The following is a 23,238-nucleotide window of genomic DNA, read 5'->3' on the forward strand; positions in this document are numbered from 1 at the left end:
AGTGACTTGAAATATCGCATGCATATCTACAACCTGGATGGGTGTAGTAGCTACAAGAGCGAGGATTTGGGAGGCCTTGTGCTCAGAGCCCTTAACAGAACTTTCCTTCTGTGTCCTTGGTATGTGCGTGCCGACACGGATGATGGGCTAGGAAGTACCAGGCTCCCTAACGGAGGTTCATTGTGAACTGTGCACTGCACCGAGGTGCTTAATTCGATATTAAGATTTACCTTAGATATCCATGTGGGGAGTTAAAGCTGGTACTTCTGCAGGGCATCACGTCGCAGAAGGCTGCTGCCTGGAGGATGATGGCCATTGTAGTCCCACACCACCACAGGGAGGCACTTCAGGGAAGTTTGCCTATAGAGCATCAGAAAATGTAACAATTAAGTTTTCCAATTCAAAGAATTAGACTGGGAAATTTTTCCAGTGCAAAATCTCAGAAAAGCCACATCATTGGACACCCGGCCTCCATTAGGGGCTTCATGAAATCACATGCATTTTGCAGGCTTCGAAAGACTGTCTTTAGGACTAGAAGCCTGTTAGCCAATGCGTCACCATGGCTCCTGAACTTCCCAGGACTGTGGAGTCCCACTTCCTGTAAGGAAGCAACATGCTCTGTTTTCCTTCCTCTGGAACTGGATGATATATCCAACACCACTTTTCCCCTCCTCCTCCTCCGATATTCCTCTGAAAAACCCCGTCTCCACACTGCCACCCGGCCAAATTAGCACCACGGCAACTTGGATGTCTCCCCATTCCTTTTAATATGGAGCTGAAGAACTTCAGTTCATGAAGTCGAAATGAACCCCGTTTCACCTCAAATGAAAACCGTTTTGGGGGATCCCCTCCTGGTGCCGAAAGTGCAAATACAGGTGGAGGTGGGCCGCCACAAAACAACACCTGCTCACTCCTAACCTGGAGAACTTAATCCATCCGGGGAAGAAGGACGAACCGGGGAAAAGGATGCCAAGAAAGGGAGCGGGTGTCGTTTCGGATGCAGTGGGTTCAGGAGCCCTTCATGGGAAGTTTCCTTTCCACCTTTCCTGAATCAGAGCCTTGGGTTGTGCTGCAAAAAGTTCCTTGGCTGGGGCGTGTGTTCAGTAACGGAGAGACCTGCACTCTTTTCCTGGCCACGCTCCTGGGAACGAACATCTCTCCTCTCCTCTCCTCTCCGCAGTGGCGTGGTGCGAACACCGCCTGAACAAGTAATGCTTGGAGTGCAGAACCACCTGGAGGTAAGCACTGCAAATTAAGCGGGGCCCTGCAGTGGGCACCCAGTTCGTTCTTAGTTGGCCACACTTAAGTTTCTGCAAGATGGTGGCCTGAACCTTCCGAGGGGGGCACTGGCTCTCTGTGCTGCAGAGTCTGGCACGATCCAGAGGGGTTTGGACGCAGTTTGCAGACAGAATCTGCACAGTAAAGGGTGACTTCTTAAAAGGAAGGATGCTTGTCCGGGATCGCTCTGTTGCCAATAGGTGGTCAGCATAGAAATGTAATAATAATAATAATAATAATAATAATAATAATAATAATAATAATAATAATGCAATTTGGTGCAAAATAGTTTGGTGCAAAATAGAGCTGCCAGGTTGCTGACGGGGACGGGGCGTTATGCTCACATGACTCCAGTCCTCCGTCAGCTTCACTGGCTTCCCATTGAAGCCCGGGCCCAATTCAAGGTGTTGATTATGACCTACAAAGCCCTAAACGGCTTGGGTCCTGGCTACCTGAACGAGCGCTTACGTCCGTATATGCCCGACCGCCCTTTGAGATCTGCGGGAGAGTCCCTTCTCCGGGAACCCTCCATGAAAGAAATTAGGAGAGTAAGTACCCGGAGGAGGGCTTTCTCTGCGGTGGCGCCCAACCTATGGAATTCACTCCCCAAAGAGGTCCGCCTGGCACCGTCGTTACTGGTTTTTCGGCGCCAGGTAAAGACCTTTTTATTTAAACATCATTTCAATTGTTAAAACATATGATCTGGCCTGGGCAACTTCTTCTTCCTTCTCTTTCTCCTCCTATATTTTTATTTTATACTGATAATTTTAATTTTGTATTTGTAAATCAATGTATTTTTTGTATTGTTATATTTAATGGTAATTTATTATGTACTATTGTATTTCAATGTATTTTATCATGTTGTAAGCCGCCCCGAGGTTTCGGCAAGAGGCGGCATAGAAATGCTATAATAATAATAATAATAATAACAACAACAACAACAACAACTCCAATGTGGTGATTGTGCAGACTGGCCAAATATGATCCTTCCTCAAATGGGTTTCTGTATTTCCCCATGGCCTGTGCAGAAATAGACGCTGACAGAACCAGCTGTCCCTCTTTTCCCAGCCTGCTTAGAAGTCATTTTTTTAAAAGCTGGAAAGTTGTGTGTTTTGTGCAGGCGAAACACGGCCGCCTGGACACGTGTGCGTCGAAAGGCACGCACGCCAGCCACCCCTCTTTTGCGTGTTCCCTGGGTTTGTGTTACACGCTCCTCTCTCCCCTTCCCTCCCTCCACTCAGAGCAATTCCTTTTCTCTGCAAATCTCTTTTTCTTGGCCCTCAAAAGTCTGATCCCGGTCCAAGAATTTCTTCCCATGCAAGAGAAAACAGCAAAGGGAGCAGAACAGCAGAGGATCCGGAGGCTGTTTCAGTCTTTGGAAGCAGAGGGAGGCATCTGGAAAACTCACACAATTTGGAAAGCATTCTTGGAAGCATCCGAGGCAACATAAAAATATATGCGCACATACGTTGTGTGTGTGTAAACTCTCCCCCACCCTTGCTCCTCTGCTCCTTTTTTATGCTGCTTACTGAAAAGTTTTGTAAAGGTTTACAAATAACCATTTATCCCCTGATCACCTAGGGTGAGTACGAATTGCCTGTAGGCAACCAGACTTAGGAAGGGGGGTGTGTTTGAAATACTTTTAAAAAATGAAATACTTATAAAAAATTATAAAAAAAGGGGGTGGGGGCAGCTCCATCAGGGATGTTACTAGCTGCTTAAAGGTTTGGGGCCCAGGCCCATATGGTGTAAAACTATATATGCTGATTGATAGCCATGTATGCAGAGTTAACCCTTCCTTCTCTAGGCGTACCTCTCCGAAAAAAATTATCCCCTGTATGTCCATGAAAGTGGAAAAAAACAGCATCAACCCTTCTTTTGGGACTAAGGGGTACTCAATTTCTTGGAATATATCCAGGGAGTGCTTTTGGCTCAAGCCCTATACAACCTGTTCATGAGCTTCCGAGAGGCAGTCTGGCATAGTGGTTAGTGCTGATCTGGGAGATCTGGGTTCTAGTCCCCACACAATCATGAACCTCGCTGGGTGACTCTGGGGCCGTCACTGGCCCTCTGCCTTGCCCACCTGGTAGGGTCGTTGTGAAGATAAGATGGAGACGAGGAAGATGGTGCCAACCCTCTTGGGTTCCTTACGGGAAGGAGAAAGGCAGAACATAAATGTAAGGAAGAAATCAATGCAATAAATAGACTTACATCTCGTCATAATGCACAGAAAACTGCCCGGCAACCAGATGCTGCCAGAAATGCGTCTTGGGGGCGAGGCACGCAAGCCTCTGAAATTGCACTTCTCTCCCTGCTGGCTCATCTCCTCCTTTGCACTATGTACCATTCATTGAGACGATCAGGCGCTGTTCTCCCTGCCACCGACATACAATTAGCGTCGATTCAATAATGCATCCGCCTTTAATTTGTCATGAGTACCCTTAGCGGATTAGTGCTGGGCAGGCAGAGAGGGGAGGGGAGGGGCGGGGAGGGTGATGCAACGGCAGATGTGCTTTGGGGTGGGGGAGCTCGCCCGGCATCCAGAGGAGCTGTGGGGACGTGGCGAGGTCATTTACGGAAAGGGGTCAGGAGTTCGGGGAAGCCGCATCCTACCATATGCGCGACCTGGTCCTTCCCGTGGGATTGCCGGCTGGAGGGGTTCCGGTCGAGGGCCAGCCTGAGCTTGGAGGCATGTCTGGCTGCCAAGGACTGGCAAGACCTTGGCCTGCAGGGCGAAAAGAACACACATTTGAACACATTTGCAAGGGCTTTGCAGGCCACGTACCTCTGTGAAGGAAGGGCCTTGCTTCATAAGGATCCCTCTCCTTGCGAGTGGCTGAGAAGGGCATTTGATTTCTGAGGGATCCGAACCCGGGAACTCTGGCTTGTTTTATGGGTTAAACAAACCGGAGTTAACCCAACCATAAAACATGGGCGATGGTTGGGCTCCCTCTGTGTGGTTGAGCTACAAACAACCCAGAGTTTCCAGGTGCGGATGTCGTGGGGCAACCCAGGGATGGGGCATTCCTGCACTGTTAACCAAAATCAGCGGGGGCTCATGTGAAGTCTGAACAGCCCTCCTGCTAGCACACTTCCGAGGCTCAACAAGCCAGAAATTGACGTGCAGACGAAGCAGCTGCAGTGCTCCATCTGGAAGCTCCTTTGGGTGGTGCTCAGCACCAGGGGCAGCTCCTCCAAAGCCCAGAATGAGCAGTGCAGCGGATAAGGAGCCCCACCGGCCCCCGAGTCACCGGCCTCCCTTGAAGACCAGGAGGACCAGTTCAAAACCCAAGCTGAGGATACCTGCCTGTGGCCCCGTGGAAAGTCCTAATTCGCAAGGGCAGCTGCATCCCGGCAGCCGGCCTTAAAGCATTTAGGTTTCGTGCCGGGGCTAATGGCCTCCTGGGACACCGCTGCTTGGGCGGGGGTGGCGGTGCTCCCCCAGCCGCCTCTCTGGTCTGAATAATGGATGGACCACGTGTCTATCTCTTCGCAAGGCTTTTCCCGATCAGCAATGGCAGAGGCTACAAACCGCAGCGGGCAATGGATCTGCCATGCACACTGGAAGCCAGCTTCCCGCGACGCCATAACCTCTGGGGGCGAGCAGGCCTCGGGCTGGTCCCTGACCTGTGAGAGAATGTGGCCTTTCACCCTATTTCCTTGCGGCATCCAGAATGCAATTTGAGAGTATTTGGACGTATTTGATCCATTTCATGCAATACACCCCTCTTGCTCCTAAGCTGCTTCGCTGACCTAGACACCATTGCGATGGTTAAATTTGTCCACGACTTGGTTCTCCTGCATGGAGGTTTCAGAGTGGTGAACCATACAAGTTTAAGCAAAGAGAAATGTTCTCCTCCTGATCCAGCCTATTTTTGTGCCCAACAATCCATGCACTTGACGATAGCCCAAGGCTACTGTGTTTCGTTGGTGTGAAGAAACCTCTGGCATGGGCTGCTTCATAACCATGAGTTCTGTAGGTTTGATTCCGTGGTTATACAAGGATGCATACAGATTGGACAGGGATAAGAGTTTGAGCTGGGCCTCAATCTTGAGATAACTAATAGTTTGGGCTCGAGCGTCATCCCTAGTAGTTTGAGCCGGGCCTCAGTCCCGAGATGACTAATAGTTTGGGCTCGAGCGTCATCCCTGGTAGTTTGAGCCGGGCCTCAGTTCTGACTTGCCTTCCTCTGCAAAAATCCCACTGGCAAGAGCCCAGGTGACATGTAACCTCTCCCGCTTCCAGCTGCCCGTGTCAGGCTTCCTGTTCCTGGAGTTCCTTCAACCAGAATTTTCTATAAACCAGAATTTTCCTTAACAGGGTTAACTGTAACGATGACTCAGTCTGTGTGCCGGTTGAAAGAATAGCCGTGCGCACGGCGCTTTCCTGGGCACGCAGCCGCTGCTCCGGTAACGTTAATGTACTTTGACATTGAACAGGGCTGCCTTTCACCGCTTCAGTGGATGCTGAGGGAAGGCCATTCCGGAACTGCAAATAGCGCAGGATTTTTATATTCCTGACTAGAAAGGATCCCTGGGTAAAGGTTCAAGCCCTCCTTAACTCGCAGGGTCATCGATTCAGACCCATTCTGTGAATACACGGCGGAGAGCGGTTGGCTTAGAATTGCCCGGCGAGCGCCATGGAAGACTGGGGACTTGAACCCAGCTCTCCTCAGTCAGTGCTCAAGCTGCCAGGCCTCTCCGGTTCTTCCTCTTGTACTGCTCTCCTTCCTGGGTTGAGTTTTTAAATAATTTAATATATATATTGTATTCTGACTTGTCCCTCTTGCAAGAAGGACCAAGGCATGACCTAGTCATCTTCCTCTCCATTTTATCCTTACAACAACCCTGTGAGGTAGGTTGGGCTGAGAGTCTGTGACTGGCCCAAAGTCCCCCAGTTGGCTCCATGGCTGAGCGGGGACTCGAACCCGGATCACCTGAGTCCCAGTCCCACGCTCTCAACCACTGCGCCACACTGGCTCTCGCACGAAATGCTCCCGCACGAAACATACCTCTCACCCGATCTGTTCTTGAGCTGAGCAGGGGCGTCGCTTTCTGCGGCTTTTAAGTGCAGTGATACTGGAAGCGCGTCCTTCGCCCGATCCTCACCCCCCCATGTGCCTGTTTCATTGCCCCCCCCCCACCAGAGGGCCGCCGGGAAGCTTGAGCTCCCCGTCCCGGCCAAATTCGTCATCTCCAGCCGCACGGATTCCGGAGTCCACGCCCTCTGCAACGCTGCCCATGTCGATATCGAGAGAGAGAACGGCAAGCCGCCTCTCAGCACTGAAGTCCTCGCCGAGGCGCTCAACTACCACCTTGCAGGAGAGCCTATCAGGTGAACGTCTCAGACCGATAAGTAAGCGGCCGAGTTTTGCATGCAGAGGGTCTCTGGCCCAGTCCTCCATCTCTGGCAAGTAGCGAGTCCTGGGAAGCAGCAACAGGATCGACATACTTTTTCAATGTTTGGTGTTTTAGATTGGTTCTGTAGCTGTTACAGATCCTCTTCCACATGCTGTACTGGGAATATTTTGTCCTGCGTGTGATTCTTTGAAGCATTTGTTATCTGCCCAAAGGACTTTAGTTATTGGGCAGATTTAAAATGCAAAACATGAATGCTATGTGCTCTTCAGCTTTTGCTTCCGCACTTGCTGCCAAAGAAGCACTTTCTGAGTGGCTTTCATGCTCATGCGCATATATAGGAGGATGTGGGGCGGAGGGGGGGGACCGCCAAAGATAGAAACATAGGAACATAGAAAACAGCGCGAGTCAGAAGGGGCCTCCCGGGCCATCTAGATGTCCCCTAACTCAACATTCCCTTGTCATCTAGGAGTTTTGGACTTCAGTACCCAGCAGCACTTGATGACTTGGGTCAGTGGTCAGGAATTCCGGGAGTTGTAGTTGGGGAGGCTGCTCTGCCAGACAGTGGAGAGGGCCAAGCGGTGGGGATGCTTGTCTCTGTTTAGTGCGACCCCTTGGTGGGGGCCCTTCCTGCTCCTCCTCAACCCTCTGTGCTGGCAGGAGCAAGAGGCAAAACAGCAGGGAAGAGGAGGGACCAGTGAGCCCCTGCTGGTGTGTGGGACCCAGGCAATGGCCCAACTATGCCTTCCATAGGGGCGCCAGCACTGAGCAAGTCGGCTCTGCTAGTGCTTCTGGCTTTCTAGCCTGGAAGGTATTTCGTTGTTGGTCTGGAATGTCACCCAGGCCCCTGTTGCTGCCCTTTGGGGACCCCACCCCCCCTGGGTTCTCCAAGGGACATTACCCAGACATCCCTAAGCTAGCAACAAGTCCATCTGCCAGCATGTCCTTCCTGCAGCAGTTTCCAGCTGTTGTCAGATCTGTGTAACGGGGACACAGTCCGAGTCTCGGCACACCTTCTGCCAAAAGATACGACTACTTGAGAGAGGAAGCAGGTGGGGAAAGAAGATGATCTTGCTGTGCTTTTTAGTTTCCTTCCAGAAGCTGCTTCCACCCTCCTCCCCTCCAAATGCCAGACTTCCAGGATTGGAAGCGATCTTACTGTCCTCAAAGTTTGCTCGCTCTTACTGTGTGGGTACATACCTTGAGCCGCTTTGTCAGCTCAGGGGGCAGCTCAGGGTGTCAGCTCAGGGTTCAGGGTGTAGAACAACTGGCTGGCTTCCAGAGGCCAGGAATGACGTGGGACAGACACCCACCCACATGGTTGAGGGCTCCTTTTCCCTTCTTCTTGTTCACTACACCATCCCGGCTTCTTGCAGGGGAGTTGCTCCGAAGCGTTGATCCTCTTTGCTTCCCCTGTCTGCTCTTTTGTCCAGTCCTCTTTTCAGGCGCAGCAATCAGCACAGCTCCTAAAAAAGAATTGTAGGAAAGTCAGTCCTGATGCCCAATCCTGTCACAGAGCAGTTCTAGAAAAGGGCTGCCCTTCGCAGCACACCTGGCTAAACTTCCACCGAATTTGCTCTTTTCTGCACTTTTCCCAACTGCACATCTTTTAGCGTAACAACCAGAATTTCACACATCCCTTCTACGTGTGTTTGTGTCAGATTTGTGTAACAAAGATAACCTTCGCCGTTTTGTTTTCCTGTCCTTCCTTAATTATTCCTAACTCGAACGGCGCATGAACGGATGTCAATTGTAAACAATACTTGGGCAGTTGCGAAGTTGCAATTAATTTTTCCAGGTGATTATCCCTAGCAAGAATGTGAAAGAATTCATATTTATCCTTGAGATAGTCTTAATTTCTAACCACTCCATCAGCTGCAGCTTGCTGGGTGGTCTGCTCCTAAACGGGAGCATGATACAATAAAAACACGTTTGTTTCCATAATATAAAACTGAAAAGCAGTTTAGAATGTTTTTAAAAGTAAAACAGCATGTAATAGATAAACAGGTCTAGGCATGGTCATGCATCTTTCCATGCTTCGTCACTGAAGGCTGTCTTAACCTGGTGCTCAAAGGATACACAGTAAGCATGAGGCATGTCTGAATGGAGAGGTCATTCCAGGTCAAGGGGCCATCCTGGATAAGGCCCTTCTCCTTTGTTAATAATTGACAGGAATAGGAAAACTTCCCACCGATGGGCACCATACCAAATGGAAACAAATAGAAGGAAACAGATGATGACTTCCGATTCACTGTTCAAAAGCTGGACAGTGTGGCGCAGTGGTTGAGAGCGTGGGACTGGGACTCAGGGGATCCGGGTTCAAGTCCCCGCTCGGCCATGGAGCCAACTGGGGGACTTTGGGCCAGTCACAGACTCTCAGCCCAACGTACCTCACAGGGTTGTTGTGGTGGGGATAAGATGGAGGGGGAGAATGATGTCAGCTGCCTTGAGCCCTTTGTAGGAAAAAGGCAGGATATAAACCGAAAAATAAATAAATAAAATTTAAAAAGCTTCAAATGCAGAACAATAACTCAAAATGTGTTTGAAATAAGAGATGAAGTGACAAGCAGCTAACATATGGGAAAAGATGCTTTGAAAACTCAGCCTTACATAAACCATTAAGAATAAAACGAGCAGCAGGTAAACATTCTTTTTAAAGGCCTGGTGGGAGAATGAAAGGGCAAGCATCCACCGCTGTGTGGTATACTCGGTGGATTGTCTTGTTTGGGATTTCAGACTGTAAGCTCCTCGGAGCAGAGATCTGTCTGCTTTTACCCTGGAGGCAAGACCTCTCTCTGCCTGCCGTGGGGCAGCATGAAATGTTTAAACAAAGGGCAGATTAGAGAGCCCCCAGAGCTCCCATCCTATCATGGGACACACACAAAAGGTCTCCCTGCCCATCCTGCTTTGCAGAAAGAATTGCAAATCCTCCCCCCACAGCCCCACGGACTTTCCTGTCCCTCTCTCTCCCTGTTTGCTTTATTCCCTAATCTCCGTTTTGTTTCATTCTGCCCAGCTAGGATGCCGATCTGGCTAGTTCGCTCATCTCCCCATCCCCGTTCTGTGCTTTTTCCTGCACTCTGTTGCAGCTTGTTAATGCCTTAGGTTCGTGAGCTATAGTAGAAATATTTAAATTCTTTTACAGAATAAATACAAATAAAAACCCTATCTTCGTTTCCTGAGGCTGATCGCGCATGAAGTTGTCCAAAATATAAGGGCTCTTCTAGATCAGACCAAAGGCCTGAAGTCCAGCATTCTGTTCCCAAAGTGGACAACCAGCTGCCCCCAGGAAACACGCAAGTAAGGCCAGCAGAGTACAACCGTACCTTCTTGCCTATGTTCTCCAGCAACTGGGGCACATGGGCAGGCTGCCGCTGATACGGGAGGTGGCAGACTATTTATTAATTTTTACTTCTTCGGTTTATATCCTCCTCCATGAATCTGTCCGTTCCAAATCACCAGCCACCTCTCCATCTTGTGGCAGTGAGTTCCACAGTTTAACAACCTGCTGTGAGAAGCAGTCCTTCCCCTCCTCTGTTCTGCATCTCTCGCTCAGGTTTCTCTTGCCATTCCCAAAGCATCAAGTGCCTCTCCAGAGGCCCGTCCTGCTGCTGGCCAGCCGTTTGGCTAATACTTGCCCTGCAGTACGAGGACTAACGTTAGTAGGCTTAACCAGGCCCTGGTGCGGCGCAAGCGGCGTCTTCCGCCTTCTCTCGGGCTCCCAGCTTGCCATTTTCTGAAAATGCTTTCCGTTCTGACGGTAAAGGCCGCTCAGCTGCTTCCCATTTCGAGGGGAGGGCTTGAGAAAAAGAACTTTCCCAGAGAGATACGCCAACGGCCTCCTCTCTCTTGCAAATACCACCGCATCGAGCGGAGGGGGCAGTCCACAAAATCCAGCCCTGTTGAGCATCCTCTTGTCCACAGAGCTTCGAGTGCAAAACCGGATTCCAGGCCCAGCTTTCCCCTCTCCGTACCTCATGGTGGCCCCCCTGCTAATGAGGGGAAGAGAGCAAAAGCGTTAATACGAGTTCTCTCTTCTCGCCTGGATGCTGGCACCGTTTCCTCAACTTTTTTCTTGTTAAAGTCACTTATGTAACACTTATGTAAAACAAAAAGCCACCAAAGTCGTCATCTTCTCTCTCGGATCGCTCTCCAACCCAGCGTCTGGGAGTAGGTGTGCGGAGATTGGGTTTCTGCCCACATTCAAGCAGATTCCATGACAACAGCTAGGAAGCATCGGGGAAAATTAAAGATCCGGGAATCCGCCCATCCCTTGCGCTGTCGGTGGAAGGCCCAAACTGTGGCACAGCCTCAGTGGCAGAGTTTTGAACTTTCCCCACGGCCAGCGGGACTGGGATGTTGGAGTGGCGAATGCCGGTCCGGCAACCGGGAGACCCGAGGCTTGGTTGTGCGCAGGACTTGGCTGTCGGGAAAGCCTGTGCATGCAAAATTTGGTCCTGTGTGGAAGGACGGGAGACGGTGCTCTGCCTGGTGAGCAAATGGCATTGTTTGGGCATGGCTTCCCCACAGACATCATACGGCTGGGAGAGGGAATTATTTTTGAAGGCATGTCCTCCCTGTAACCAGGCCTTAGTAGAGGCATTTCAACCTATTACCATTGTGGAGGGGGGCATCAAAGCCAGGAAGACCCCCCAGTCGTGCCAGGTTGGGGGACCCCACAAAACGAGTTTTTTCTCCCTGGCCTGCTGGTTAGCATCCTTGCCTTGACTCGTGCAGACCGGGTTCAGACAGCGCAATCGCCTGCATTCGGGGTTGAGGATGAGGATGGAACATGGGTTGTTGCCAGACCACGGGTGGTCACTGATGCCGGTTCTTTTGCCGGGGTCCAGTCGAGATGGCACCCCACCGCTCGCAACCCGACAGCAAAATATGGACCAAACTTCTAGGCCGTGGCTTGTTCGCACAGCTGGGTCCGGATGACAAGACAACCCAGTAACAATCCGCACTCAGCCCCCAATGGTGGATTTTTGTGTTTTCTGAGCCCAGACGATGTCTGTCGAATGTGTACGCAACTCATAAACACACACAACCGTTAAGTCAATGCTGAAGACTCTTCCAAGGGAGGATGGGACGCCGCTGAGCGGTGGTGGGGCCGGCAGGAGGGGTCTGTTCTCAGGCATGGCGTTCTGCCGTCTCACGCCCCTGGGACCTGGGGAATGTCTGTCCGCGGCCGCCGTTTACAACTGGCTGGTAATCGGCGAGCTGCGGCAGATGTGGGGAGGAGTGAGAGAAAGGGCAGGCGAAGGAAACTAGGTCAGGCGTCGCAGCCCACCCAGCCGACTGCCTTTCTGACAGGGCAACGCTGCAGCTGGGCTGGAACGTGTTGCTCCCAAGACGGGATCCGTGCAGCCGGGTTTCCACGCCGCGGCCGCGCCGGGAAGGGCACGGAGGAGCTGCGAGCCTAGCACTCCGGGATTCCCAGCTGGGCGTTGGGGCTCGAGCCCCGGATGCTGTGCCCTCCCAGGAGAAAAATGCCCTGCATGTAGAAAGCTAGCATGTCAAGGGGAAGGGCGGCCAAGCCCAGCCTTCCCATTGGCGGTGCATCGCTAGATGCACTGGGTCACCATTCCTCTGATTCCCGGCCAGCCTCTCTCCCCCTGGGCAGCAAGAGGGGTGCTGAGCTCAGCCTCTCCGGGGCGGGTGGCGGAAGCTCTGAACTCGGGAAGGCCTGTCCTCCCAGGTACATGACCCCCCTGGCCCTCATTGCTTCCTTTAGGCCGAGCCAATGCAAGGGCCTCGTATTTCTCTGCCGGCCACACCGATCCCCCTTCCCTGCATCCAGCGTGCATTTGGATGCAGTGCGTGTTTTCCAGCCACTGGCCCACACGGTGTCTGCCCTGGAGGTTTCCTGAGCCCAGAGCCTCCGCTTCCTCTGGACCTCACCTGAGCATCCAGTGCCATCACAGACCTCGGCCCCCGCAGCTCGGCGAATCGCGTGTTGTTGCTTCTCCCCCCTCTGCAGTGTCCTGAGCGCTTACCGCGTCCCTGAGACCTTCCATGCCCGCTTCTCTGCCCGGTGGAGGACGTATGTATACCGCATCGCAACTGGATGCACGCACTTTTCCGAGCTGCCGGTCTTCGAAAGAAACCTGTGCTGGGCCACTTATCGAGGGTGGGTGCCGCGAACTGACAGATTTGGTGCTCCCGGAGTGACTTTCCAAGATTAATCAAAGGGCGCGCACACTTTCAGACTGACACTCGCAAAGACACAGCATAAGAGGAAAAGGGATTGGGAAGGAGGAGGAAAAGTCATGCACTGTCCTGTTAGACCAAGGTCTTACAGGCTTCCTTTCTGGCGAGGGAGGCCAGATTGGGAGGCAGTGGCTGCAGCCTTTTTGACTTCTAGGGGACCGTGGTTTGGAGCTGTGTGATACTTCTCTTGACAGAGTGGGCAGGGACTAGTTGGGTGCAGCCGACCCTCTGGATCAGCGAACTGCCCCCCAAAATTGCATAGGGAGGGGTGCATGTCTTCTCAGACTGAGCAGCCTTCCCCAGCGGGGTGCCCTCCCAGTGTTCTGGACCTTAACTCCCATCTGCCCCAACCAATGTGACCGATGCTCAGGGATCATGGAAGGTGTGATGCCCCGCTTCTGGCGGGCACCAAGTAGCAGGAAGCTGAGATGGAGCGGTCTCCCAGCTGTGCCCAGCTTCCCACAACTGCTCACAATAATGCAAAGTCTTAATTTTTATCATAATGCGAAATCCTAGAGACATCTGGCCAGGGACGGAATGAGCACGTGTCTCTGGTTGATGTCCACCTCACCTGCGCGCATCAGCAATCCGTTCTAATTTCCACCCCAGTCCATAACTTATTTTTAAACCTCAAACATGGGAAAATGCTCTTTTTACCCACGGGTGCCTCCCGTTTTCTTTTTTTGGTGCCCGCCAGATAATGTCAGACTGCAGAGCTCATTATCCCCAGACAGAACAGGCAAAAAGCTTTGAGATGGATTCCGGCGGAAATCTGAGGACCGTGGAGAAAGCTGGCTCTGCCCCTGGCACAAGAAAACCCAGCCGCTCACCTCCTCCCTTTCATTCCAGCCACCTGAACGTCTCGGCCATGCGGGAGGCCGCGGAGTTCCTGATCGGGACCCACGACTTCAGCACCTTCCGCTCAGCGATCTTTGAGTTCCCCGTACGGAGCCCGATCAGGACCCTGGCCTGGGTGGACATCAGGCCTGCTTCCAGCTTCCTGTCCCAGCACTGGAAGAACAGGTGAGAACGAAGGTTGCCTTTGGCCAGGTACAGTCTGCACGGCCACCCCCCACTCAAATAACAGTGACAGTTTCTCCAGGGAGATCTCTCTTCTGCCTGCCTCTCTTGCCACAGCTTGCCCCCGTGCACTTAAATGTAATAACAGAGTGTGATTACAATAGGGAAATCCACAAGGGACAGCCAGCAGGTTCCCATCCTCTGCCCCCCCGTCTATTTTCCCAGCTTACTTCCAGGATGAGAGAAGAGCCACGCAGAGTATAAGAGCTGAGAAGGATGCCCTTTTTGGGTAGCATTTATTTGTCGTGCCCAGGCTGAACCAAGAGACCTTCTGCTCGCTCCGTGAGCTACAGTTCCTCGCCAAAGCTGTTCTCACCGTTGGAGAGACACCCTGTGACGAAAACGGAAAGAGAACAAAATCAGTGTTACAGTTTGGGGAAATCGGCTGTTTCGTGACACTCTTTCCGTGTACCTGTCTTGAATCTGCTGCCAAATCGGTTTCAAGTTCTGGCATTGGGAGGAAAATGCCCCACTTTCTGTTGAAAGTGTTATAAATTGTCACCATGTTCCATATTCCAAGTAGCCACTTGGAACAACAAAAGCTACACCAGGTTTGCGTGTGTTTATCTAAACTGCATCTTTGTGGCACTTTTCCAGGCCTGGCGCATTTCTGCGTGTGCTTCTTTGCAAGCTGTTTCCCCAGCCTCTGCATTTTGGGGGTGCTCTCTCTGCCCCACCAATGCATTTCTGGGCATTTTCCCCACCACTCTGCACATGCTTTAATCTGAGACAAAAGCACAGCCTTCAGCAAATTGTGCCTGGTTCCAGAAATGCAAGTGGCTTGCTCTGGGCCTCCTAAAGCCTGGCGGTGGTGCTTAACTATGCCTGAAGGAATTCAGTTCCCTTCCTCAACATCCTGGCAGAATTGTGAGGAAGACAAGGACCGGGGCTGTTAGAAAACCCGTCTTGCTAAGCAAAGCTTGTCTTGGAGCAAAGCCCGCTTTCAACAGATCTTGAAACACAATCGGAGCAGCCTCAGGAGGGGCAGTGAGACACAGGGGCCAGGGGAGAAGATGACTTGAAGTAAGAGGATGGTGGATAAGGATTTCTGGCAACACAGTCACAATGAAAGGGAGAGGGGCTTGGGAAAATGCAGGGGGGCTTTTCCCCTGAGGTAGCAAAAGAAGAGAACTCCCTGAAGGTTTTCCGTGCGCTCCCTTCGGCGTCCAAGATCCCTGTTTCTCGAGGAGCCTGGATTCTCTCTCTCCGTCTCTCTCGGTTGGTTTGCATCTTGGCTGGGATGGGTGGAGAGGACGGAAAGTGCCGATCTGGCAGAAGATCTGACAGGCACGGCAGCAAAGGGACATCGAGCTGTCCCTGGTACTGAACGGCCACCGCGGTGTCTGGCCACCCCGCTCAAGTCCACCGCTCGGGTCCAGAGATCTTCGCCGAGATGCCCCGTGCTCCTTGCGCAAGCTCGCCACGAGCTGAAGGACTGGGAATGTCCTTGTTTGAAGGGAGAGAGACCGTTGCGCAAAGATTGGGGTGCTTCTCTCTCTTCCCCCCAGTGCGTACAAGGCTTTTGCTTCCTCCAGCTGAACGTCCGCGTCCTGATTGTTTTCTCGCTCTCTCCTCTCCGCACCCCGATGGGAGCTGCAGAGGGAAAAGAAGGCTCTTCCTCCAACCTCAGCCTTTTGCTAGCTTCTTGCTTTTGTTCTTACAAACACGTGCTGCTGGCCGAACGGAATTCAACCCCTCAAGGGAAGAGTTTATGGCAGTCATCCAGAATACGGTGCCCCCCTCTTCTCTTCGGGATTACTCCCCTGCAAGGGACTGATCTGCACCTGTGACCAAAACCAAGGACTCGGCCTCGTTCCCTGGCTCCCCAGTTTGTCTCCTGGGGAAAAAACCGGTCTGCCTTACAGGGTTGTTGTCAGGTAGAGCAGCAAAATAACGGTGTGGACAGCACTTTTCTGGCGTGCTCATCATTGCTCAATAAACAAACGTTTGGGGAGCGTATCCTACTAGATACCAAGGCCGTTTCGTTCTTTTCTTGGAACAAGCCTGCCCTGAAGGGCCAGGTGTGCTTTTCTTGGCGATCCGTGTGGGCCAGTGGTGCAGGTGTTGGACTAGGACCTGGGAGATCCGGGTTTAGTTCCCCCACATCATGACGCTCGCTGGCCGAGACTAGGCCAGTCACTGACACAGCCTGTCCTACCTCACAAGGCTGTTGTGAGAATAAAGCAGAGCGGAGGACGACTCCATTCAGCCGCCCTGGCATTCTCCTAAACAAAAAAAAGGCAGGCTATAAATACCATTTAGTAATAATTTGATTTTGAGCATTTTCGTTCTGCCTCTGGACCCGCTCCATCACCACCACCACCACCCCTTCGGTGTTCGCTACTCGCAAATCTCATTAGAGAAGTGCTGAATATCTAAATCCCGCCAGTGCACAAAGCCAGTATTGTCGCGGGTGCCGTGCGGTGCCGTCAGCCCAGCCTGGTGTGGGCGGCAGGATTGGCATCTCGCTCCCACGCGCTCGTGCTCGCGGCTTCTGTGGAGCCGTGGGCTGTCTGGACGGCTTCCATCCTTCCCGTCAGGTGTGGGGTGTCAGGAATAGTCATATTCATATGCTCGTGATAACTCATTTGCCTGGCCCAGTCTCCGAGGGGAGGCAGCGGCCGCCGCCGGATTATCTCGGGCCCATCTGCTCCCCTTTGGCCATAAGGTTGCAGCCCCGAGCATGGGCTCGCCTTGATGGGAAATGCCAGGTCAGGAAACGTGGATTCGATCCGGAGAGCGGGTCCTTTCCTCCTTCCAGGTGTGCCCGAGCAGCGTATATGGTCCTCTCTCTTTCCCTTTTACCCTCGCCGCCTCCCTAGGCTGAGAGTCCGTGGCTGGCCCAAAGCCACCCCAGGAGAGTCTTGGTCCATGGGGCCTTAAATCCAGATGCCCATTCCGGTCCAGAGGTCAAGCCCTGAAATTTTGGCCAAGCTAGCCCACAGTCTCCCCCGAGGGCCCTTCCGTTTCCCCCCGGGAGCCTCACACGCAGAGCTGGCCAGGTTTTTTGGGCCATCTGAGCAGGATGCGGGAGAAGATGAGTAATGCATTTTCTGCTTTGCACCCACTCCACCGCTATGGTTCGGTCGCTCCTACCTGCGTTGGCCTGCCAGGCTGTGGGAGAAAGACCAGCTGTCTGAGGGACCAGTCTTTTTCTTGCGTGATCAGAAACGAGGCTGAGTCAGCGACGTAGGATTGGGGACCAGGAGGAGGCCGACAAATCCACCCCCTGCTCGATGCAGGAAATCTGGCGTGGAATTTCCCCAACTGATAAGTGTCCAGCCTTCGGTCGAAATTCCCCAGCCGAGAGATCTCTTCACCATCTCTCCAGGCCGGCTTTCTTCCAACGCGGCCTCTTTGCGCTGTTCCCAACCGGCATGGCCGATAAGGCTGTGGCCCCACTGGGAAGCACAGACGGGCTGGACCTGAACGCCTGCCCTACACTCCTGCAGCTGCCGAAAAGGCGAATGCAATCGGAATGGAACCTCCATGAACAGAGGCAGCCTACCTCCCTCGGATTACCAAAGGCTCTGTGTGTGCAGCAACTATTGGAAGAAACTTGAATGTGGTGGATCCTTGTGCCTGGTTGCCTCTCTGCTTACATCACGGGCAGAGAGTATGTGGCTGATGGGATCGGGAGACCGACAGCATCTGAACACGTGCAGATTTCCCTCTGCTGCCAAACACAGACAGACTCCGAAGGAATCGAGCCAGTCCAGTGAGCACCTGGAGTCAGCTGTATGCGGCCGAGATGGAAAAAGCAGCACTTGGCTGGAGCAGGCAGGGCTGTTACCACTCGAGCGAAACCTGGCCTACCCGGTCCTAATCTCTCCGTGACCTAAAACAGATAAGGCTTGACCTTAATGTGAGGCAGCCACCAAAAAGCACAAACGGTGGGCCAGCCCCTCCTGGGAGTGAGAAGGGATTAGGGCAAGCAGCTCCACTCCAAATCTCCTTAAAGCGGGGAGGAGGAAGAGACGGATCTCGCCTCTCGTTCTGTATCTGTCCGCCGAGCATCCCAAACGATTTGTCGCGAAGGACTCCGAACCTCCAATTAAAAAAACGCGCTCGGGATGGACAGTTCTGTTCTTTCCTTCCGTCGTTGCTGCCATTTCAGCTTCCACGTAAGGTTTCTAAGCTCCACACTTTCCTCTCTCAAATATGTACATTTCTGTGCCCGGGTTTTCAATCAGCGTATTGTTCTAGGTACTTTTTCCATTGATGTAATGCAGTTTTGTCCCCTTGTTCCTCCAAGGTCTGCACTTCCCCCTAGTACGAGGGGGTCTTTTCTACCCCCAAAAAACAACAGGTATAAATTCCCTTGCACTTGTCAGCTCCTTTTCTTCAGGAATAACTTTGGGAAACACAAAACCTAGCCTGCCTCGCTGGCTTGCTGTAATGGCAGACAGGGGGACCACATGCCCCTCGGGGAAAGAAGATGCAAAATGAAAGGAAATTCACGTTACATTTCCAGAGGCAGGTTCCCCACGCACCCATAAATCATCCGTTCCCACCATATGGTGGCGAGGGGCTCCTCCCATCCCATAACTCATGTGCGTATGTGGATTTCTGCATTAGATAAATTTCCCTGGATTATACACTGGGCGAAGCAGTTACGTTGCAGCTACGATACAATCCTGTGCCTATTTAAATAGGAAAGAGCAGCTCCTAGCATTTCCTGGCCATTTTTCCGGTCTAAACATGCCTGGCCCTTAAAGTGTTTGGTTGTTAAGCTTCTTCCTGGGAAATCGGAGACCAAAAAAACAAAGATCCGGTTCAGACGAAATGATACGCTTCTCACTGGACTGTGGGGTCTGGCACTGTCTGAACCTGCCAGAGCTGAGAACCATGGTTGGTTAACTATGAAGGAAGCCTGCGGTTTGTTGTTGGGTTGCGAACCATGGTTAATCAACCATGGTTTCTCAGCTTTGGTGGGTTCAGACAACACGATAACCCATCTTTCAACAACCACGCACTTTCACCCCTTGAGTACAGGTTACTGTGTTGTCGGAATCCAGCCAGTGACAAAGCAGGAGAAAGGTTGAGCAGCCGTGGATAGATTAGGTAGCAAGGTACAAGGCCTGGAAAAGGGGTTGGGGAACAGAAATGAACGGTCCTGCAGAGACACAACAAACCTGAGTATGGGAAGTCCAAAGAGGAAGACTAGCTCTGACCCGAAAGCCGTGACGTCACCACCTGTCTCTTTGTGTGGGCAGTTTGCCAGAACAATCTTGAGGACTAGCCACTTTCCTGTTTAAAAAGTCGACGTATTTGCTTTGTAAGTGCTTGGCAGAATCCATGACCCACTTCAATGCCACGTGGGCTTCTCGATCTCCTGCTCTGAAAAAAGCTCCCGAACTTCTAACGTTGAGCTGTCTGCCTTTCCATCTCGCTTGCCAGCCGCCCGGCATAAACCCATTCGGCCGGAAATAAATACTGCCGACAACAAACAAAGGTAGAATAATAGGTTGCTAACACCAAGCATGTGATTTCACGGGGGAGGCAGCCGTCCGTCAGAGGGTCTCTCCGCTGGGGTTTTGCAGAATGCTTTTCCCCACTCAGCAATTGCAGTCAGCTGCGGGAAAGAAAGGTCAGCGAAACGGACAAAAGTGACAGGCCCAGACAGATCCTTTTCTGACGGGGCCTTATTTATACCATCAGGAATAAATAAACTTTTATGTAGGCCATTCCGCTTCTGGCCGCAACGCGATTTACCTCCGCCAATTTTGTAGTTATCCCGTCTTAGAAAGAGTTGTTTTAAATGGGGTTGAAGGTACCTACTTACTTGTTAACCTAATGATTTTGATGCATTGGAGTCGTATCCTGCTTTTTGTCCTCTTGCAAGGTGGCTTTGGTGAGCCTCCAGCTCTGCATTTTATCCTCACACCGACCCTTTGAGGTAGGTTAGGCTGAAAGTTCATGACTGGCCCCAGGTAACCCAGAACCAAGCAATGCCTTGGATCCAGATGGACCGAATGCCCGTCCAGCACTATGTTCTGGGCGAATGTGCCCCCTTTAAGCTCCCTTTAAGAGTGCCATTTTTGGCAGAAAACTGGGTAGAAAGCAGAAAATGAACAGGGCGCAATGATTTGATTCTTAATCCTGCTTTTCCCCCTTCTCTTCCCCAGTGAGCTGAAGTTTTGGGAGCTTGAATTTATAGGCCGCTCATTTCTCTACAAGCAGGTAAGGCGATGGCAAACTTTGTCTCTATTTCAAGTGCCCATGGCTGGAAAAGCGTCATTGCTACCTTCTCTTTGCTTGCACCTGAATTCACATTATTTTAACCGAAAATGCATTATTTTAACACTGCATATGCCAGACTGGTTTTTTTTTTTTTAATGTGAAGGGCTGGACGTATATTTCTTAATGCACAGCATTTGCTGGGCCACCTAAGTGATGGGAAAGCCTTGTTGTGGACAAACTTCCTTTTGCAATCCTACATACATCTGGTTTTCTAGTTGTGTGCAAGAAGAGAGAGCCAGAAGCTGCAGTACAATGGAAAAGGTGGGCATCAGGCAGTTCTCCAACATGGCCAGAGCTCGCCTTGAACAGGTTCCGACAACACAATAACACTTTAAAGGGAGGACCTTCCTCCATGGTTAGCTAAAATTCAGATTAACCTCCAAAGCAATGCAAATGCAGAGAGAGATTTAAATGGGCCGTGAGGCCATAGGACAGCGCCCCCTGGTGCTGAACTGTGGAAGAGCAGGTTGGGGGATCCCTAGCGCTCAGTTCAGCAACCTGGCGCCCTCCACATGTGTGGAGTTGAGTGCCGTACTGAGACCCAGGAGATCTGGGCTCTCGCCGCCTCCTCAGCCATGCTGCCCGCTGCGTGATTATGGACCAGGCCCTGCCTCTCAGCCTGACCTACCTCACAGGGTTGCTGTTGTGAGGATAACATAGAAAGGAAGAGACCCAAGTAAGCCGCCTTGGGTTCCTCGCGAGAGGAAGCAGCCTGGAATATAAACATGGGGTTATCCCCCATCCTATGCTTGCTGGAACAACTCCCATCATCCCCAGGACTAGAATCATATATTGGAGCCTTCAAGACAGAGGGATCCTTTCCCAGCTTCCCTGGATTCTCCTTATTCAGCAGGTTGTTTACCCCCAGGCTGTGGCCCTTCCCTACAAGGCAAAGCAAGTTTCTAGTCCTCATGGCTCTGCTTAAAGGGCAGATTTAAGCTGTGTCTTATATTGAATCAGACGCTTGAGCCATCTACGTCTCCTCTGAGCGCCAGCAGTTCAGCGTTCCAGACAGAGGTCTTGCACAGCCCTGGAGATACTGAAAGCGCGAACCGGGGCGTCCTCCATGGCTCGTCCGAGCGGGTTCTGGGCTGCAGGAGCTCACTAATTTGCAAGCAGCGAGATACAAGTTCTTGCCATTTGAGAAGGGGATGTGGTCAGAGGTCAGGAGTTCCAGGTGCCCGGCCTGAACGTCGGGGCGGAAACCCCCACAAATGAACAACGATTCACATGCAGGAAAACTTCCTCGGAGCTGCCGGGCGAACGCGTCGCTGAGCACGGCCAGCCGCAGAGGAGGCGCTTCGTCTCCCCCCATCTCTGTTCCACTGCAGTATTTTCCCATCTCGCGTAGGGTAGGGGCTGCGGTTGCTTGGTTTCTAAAAACAGCTCCGGCAACTGCAGTTCACACCTCCGCAGTTTTCCCCGGGCTCCAGAAACGGCACCGACCACTGTGAGAGACGCGCCCCCTTCCTGCTCAGCTATATGCTCTCTCTCTCTGCAGCAGATCCCGCTGTCGGGAAGAGGTGCGTGTCGGAGCGAGGCGGCTTCGGCTCGCCCTTCGGAGCGCGCTTGAGGTGCTCAGGCGAGAGGTCACAACCTCCCGTGAAAGGAAAACGAGTGATAAGACTATTTCCTTTCCAAAACAAGCCGGCTCGGCTGTTCCCGTCTGGGTGAGCAGAAAGTGGATCTTCCCACGTGAGGTTTTGTGAAAACACCGATGAGTCAGATGAGTTTGGCTCTTTGTAACTTTCACGCCTTCCCATCAAGGAGCGCCAAGTGGACAGTCCTTCTCTCCTGTTTTATCCTCACAACGACCCAGTGAGGTAGGCGAGGCTGAGAGAGTCGATAGCAGTTCTAGAAGCTGAAGCTGTCTGGGCACTTGACCCAAACCAAACCAGAGAACACTGTAAGATCATATGAAAATCTTTTTGCTTCAGAAAAACAAAGGGTCTTGTGAAAAACAGCAAGCCAACCCTTTCCTTAAATAACAAAAAGGGGGGAAAACCAGCCATACCACAAGCTCTGACAATAAATACGTCATGGTTTTAAAAACCTTTATCAAACAGCAGGTCGACCAATGTGCCTTTATCTACTCTTGGGTATGTATGTATGTATGTATGTATGTATGTATGTATGTATTAAAACATTTCTATGCCGCCCCATTCGCCGAAGCCTCGGGGCGGCTCACAACATAAAGTTAAAATACAAAAAATAACAATATAAAATAAGTCGCCCTGGCCAATATAAAAGAGCTGCTGAGAAAATGAGCTGCCGGACCTGAACAAGGTCTGGTATCTTTCGCGTACGTGTTGGAAAACCAAAACACACTATCCAGTACCAAGGTTTTTTTCCAGTTGCATCCCCACCTCATTCGTGCTTTCCGGCTCTGGCCACTCCGCCTCAGTTCCCTGTTCGGGGGACTCCGCTCCAGCGGTGCCGTTTTCCGAGCGTCCCGCCCTGTCCCGTCCTTCCAGGTGCGGCGTATGGCTGGTGTCCTGGTGGCCGTCGGCCAGAACCGGTTGCAGCCCCGTCACGTGCAAGAGCTGCTGGAGGTCCGTGACCTGATGGCTTACCCCACAAACACCATCGCGCCGGCTCACGGGCTGTTCCTCAAGCGAGTGGAGTACTACAGATCAGGTGAGACAAACAGGCCCCCCGGCTGAGCACCTGCCCCCCTGGCATTTGCGGTCCGAGAGAACAAGCAACCCAGTGCCCTTCAATCTGGGACCCTCCAGAAGTCTTGGATCGCAGCCCCCATTATCCCCAGCCAGTGGCCAGGGGCGATGGGAGCTGCAGTCCATGCTGTGGTGGGTTTGAGTCCAGACTGAGTCTTGTCTTGCATAGAGTAGACCGATTGAAAATCGGTGAAGCTTAAGGTAGTTATGGCTTCAAACAAGTCTGCTTAATTCGTGGGTGTGCTCTCACGGGGACGAAAGTTGGAGAGACGTAAGGCTGGGGGAAGCCTCAGGGGCATTTTCTAGCTGTAATTCTGGTATTTCAGGCAAAATTAAGCGCTTTGAGTACTGCTGCTACTGCTCCTTTTTAAAAAGGCATTCATTTCCTAGT

At 52.0% G+C, this 23,238-nt stretch overlaps 2 protein-coding genes across 5 annotated transcripts in view; one reads left to right on the top strand and one right to left on the bottom strand.

The window, feature by feature from the left end:
* ACAP3 (ArfGAP with coiled-coil, ankyrin repeat and PH domains 3) overlaps positions 1–4,140 on the bottom strand; it is a 118,407-nt gene extending 114,267 nt beyond the window's left edge. For 3 of the 4 annotated variants that reach the window (XM_044445527.1, XM_044445532.1, XM_044445530.1), the window contains exons 1-3: positions 3,892–4,140; positions 3,362–3,424; positions 231–360 (exon numbers count right to left, since the gene is read on the bottom strand). In XM_044445527.1, the coding sequence (XP_044301462.1) occupies positions 231–316 (86 nt within the window). In that variant the 5' untranslated portion in view covers positions 317–360; positions 3,362–3,424; positions 3,892–4,140. Of the gene's footprint in view, positions 1–230; positions 361–918; positions 1,015–3,361; positions 3,425–3,891 lie in introns of those variants that run through there. The other variant, XM_044445528.1, reaches the window with a different exon arrangement.
* On the top strand, positions 1,097–22,934 carry PUSL1 (pseudouridine synthase like 1). Its single transcript, XM_044445537.1, has 6 exons — positions 1,097–1,238; positions 6,426–6,613; positions 12,620–12,769; positions 13,699–13,872; positions 20,058–20,112; positions 22,647–22,934. Exons 1-6 carry the CDS (start codon positions 1,212–1,214, stop codon positions 22,833–22,835), a joined length of 783 nt encoding a protein of 260 aa, XP_044301472.1. The 5' UTR covers positions 1,097–1,211; the 3' UTR covers positions 22,836–22,934.
* The last annotated feature ends 304 nt before the right edge of the window (positions 22,935–23,238 follow it).

This window comes from Varanus komodoensis, unplaced genomic scaffold, assembly GCF_004798865.1.
Source record: "Varanus komodoensis strain SLA01 unplaced genomic scaffold, ASM479886v1 scaffold48, whole genome shotgun sequence".
Classification (NCBI taxonomy): domain Eukaryota; kingdom Metazoa; phylum Chordata; class Lepidosauria; order Squamata; family Varanidae; genus Varanus; species Varanus komodoensis.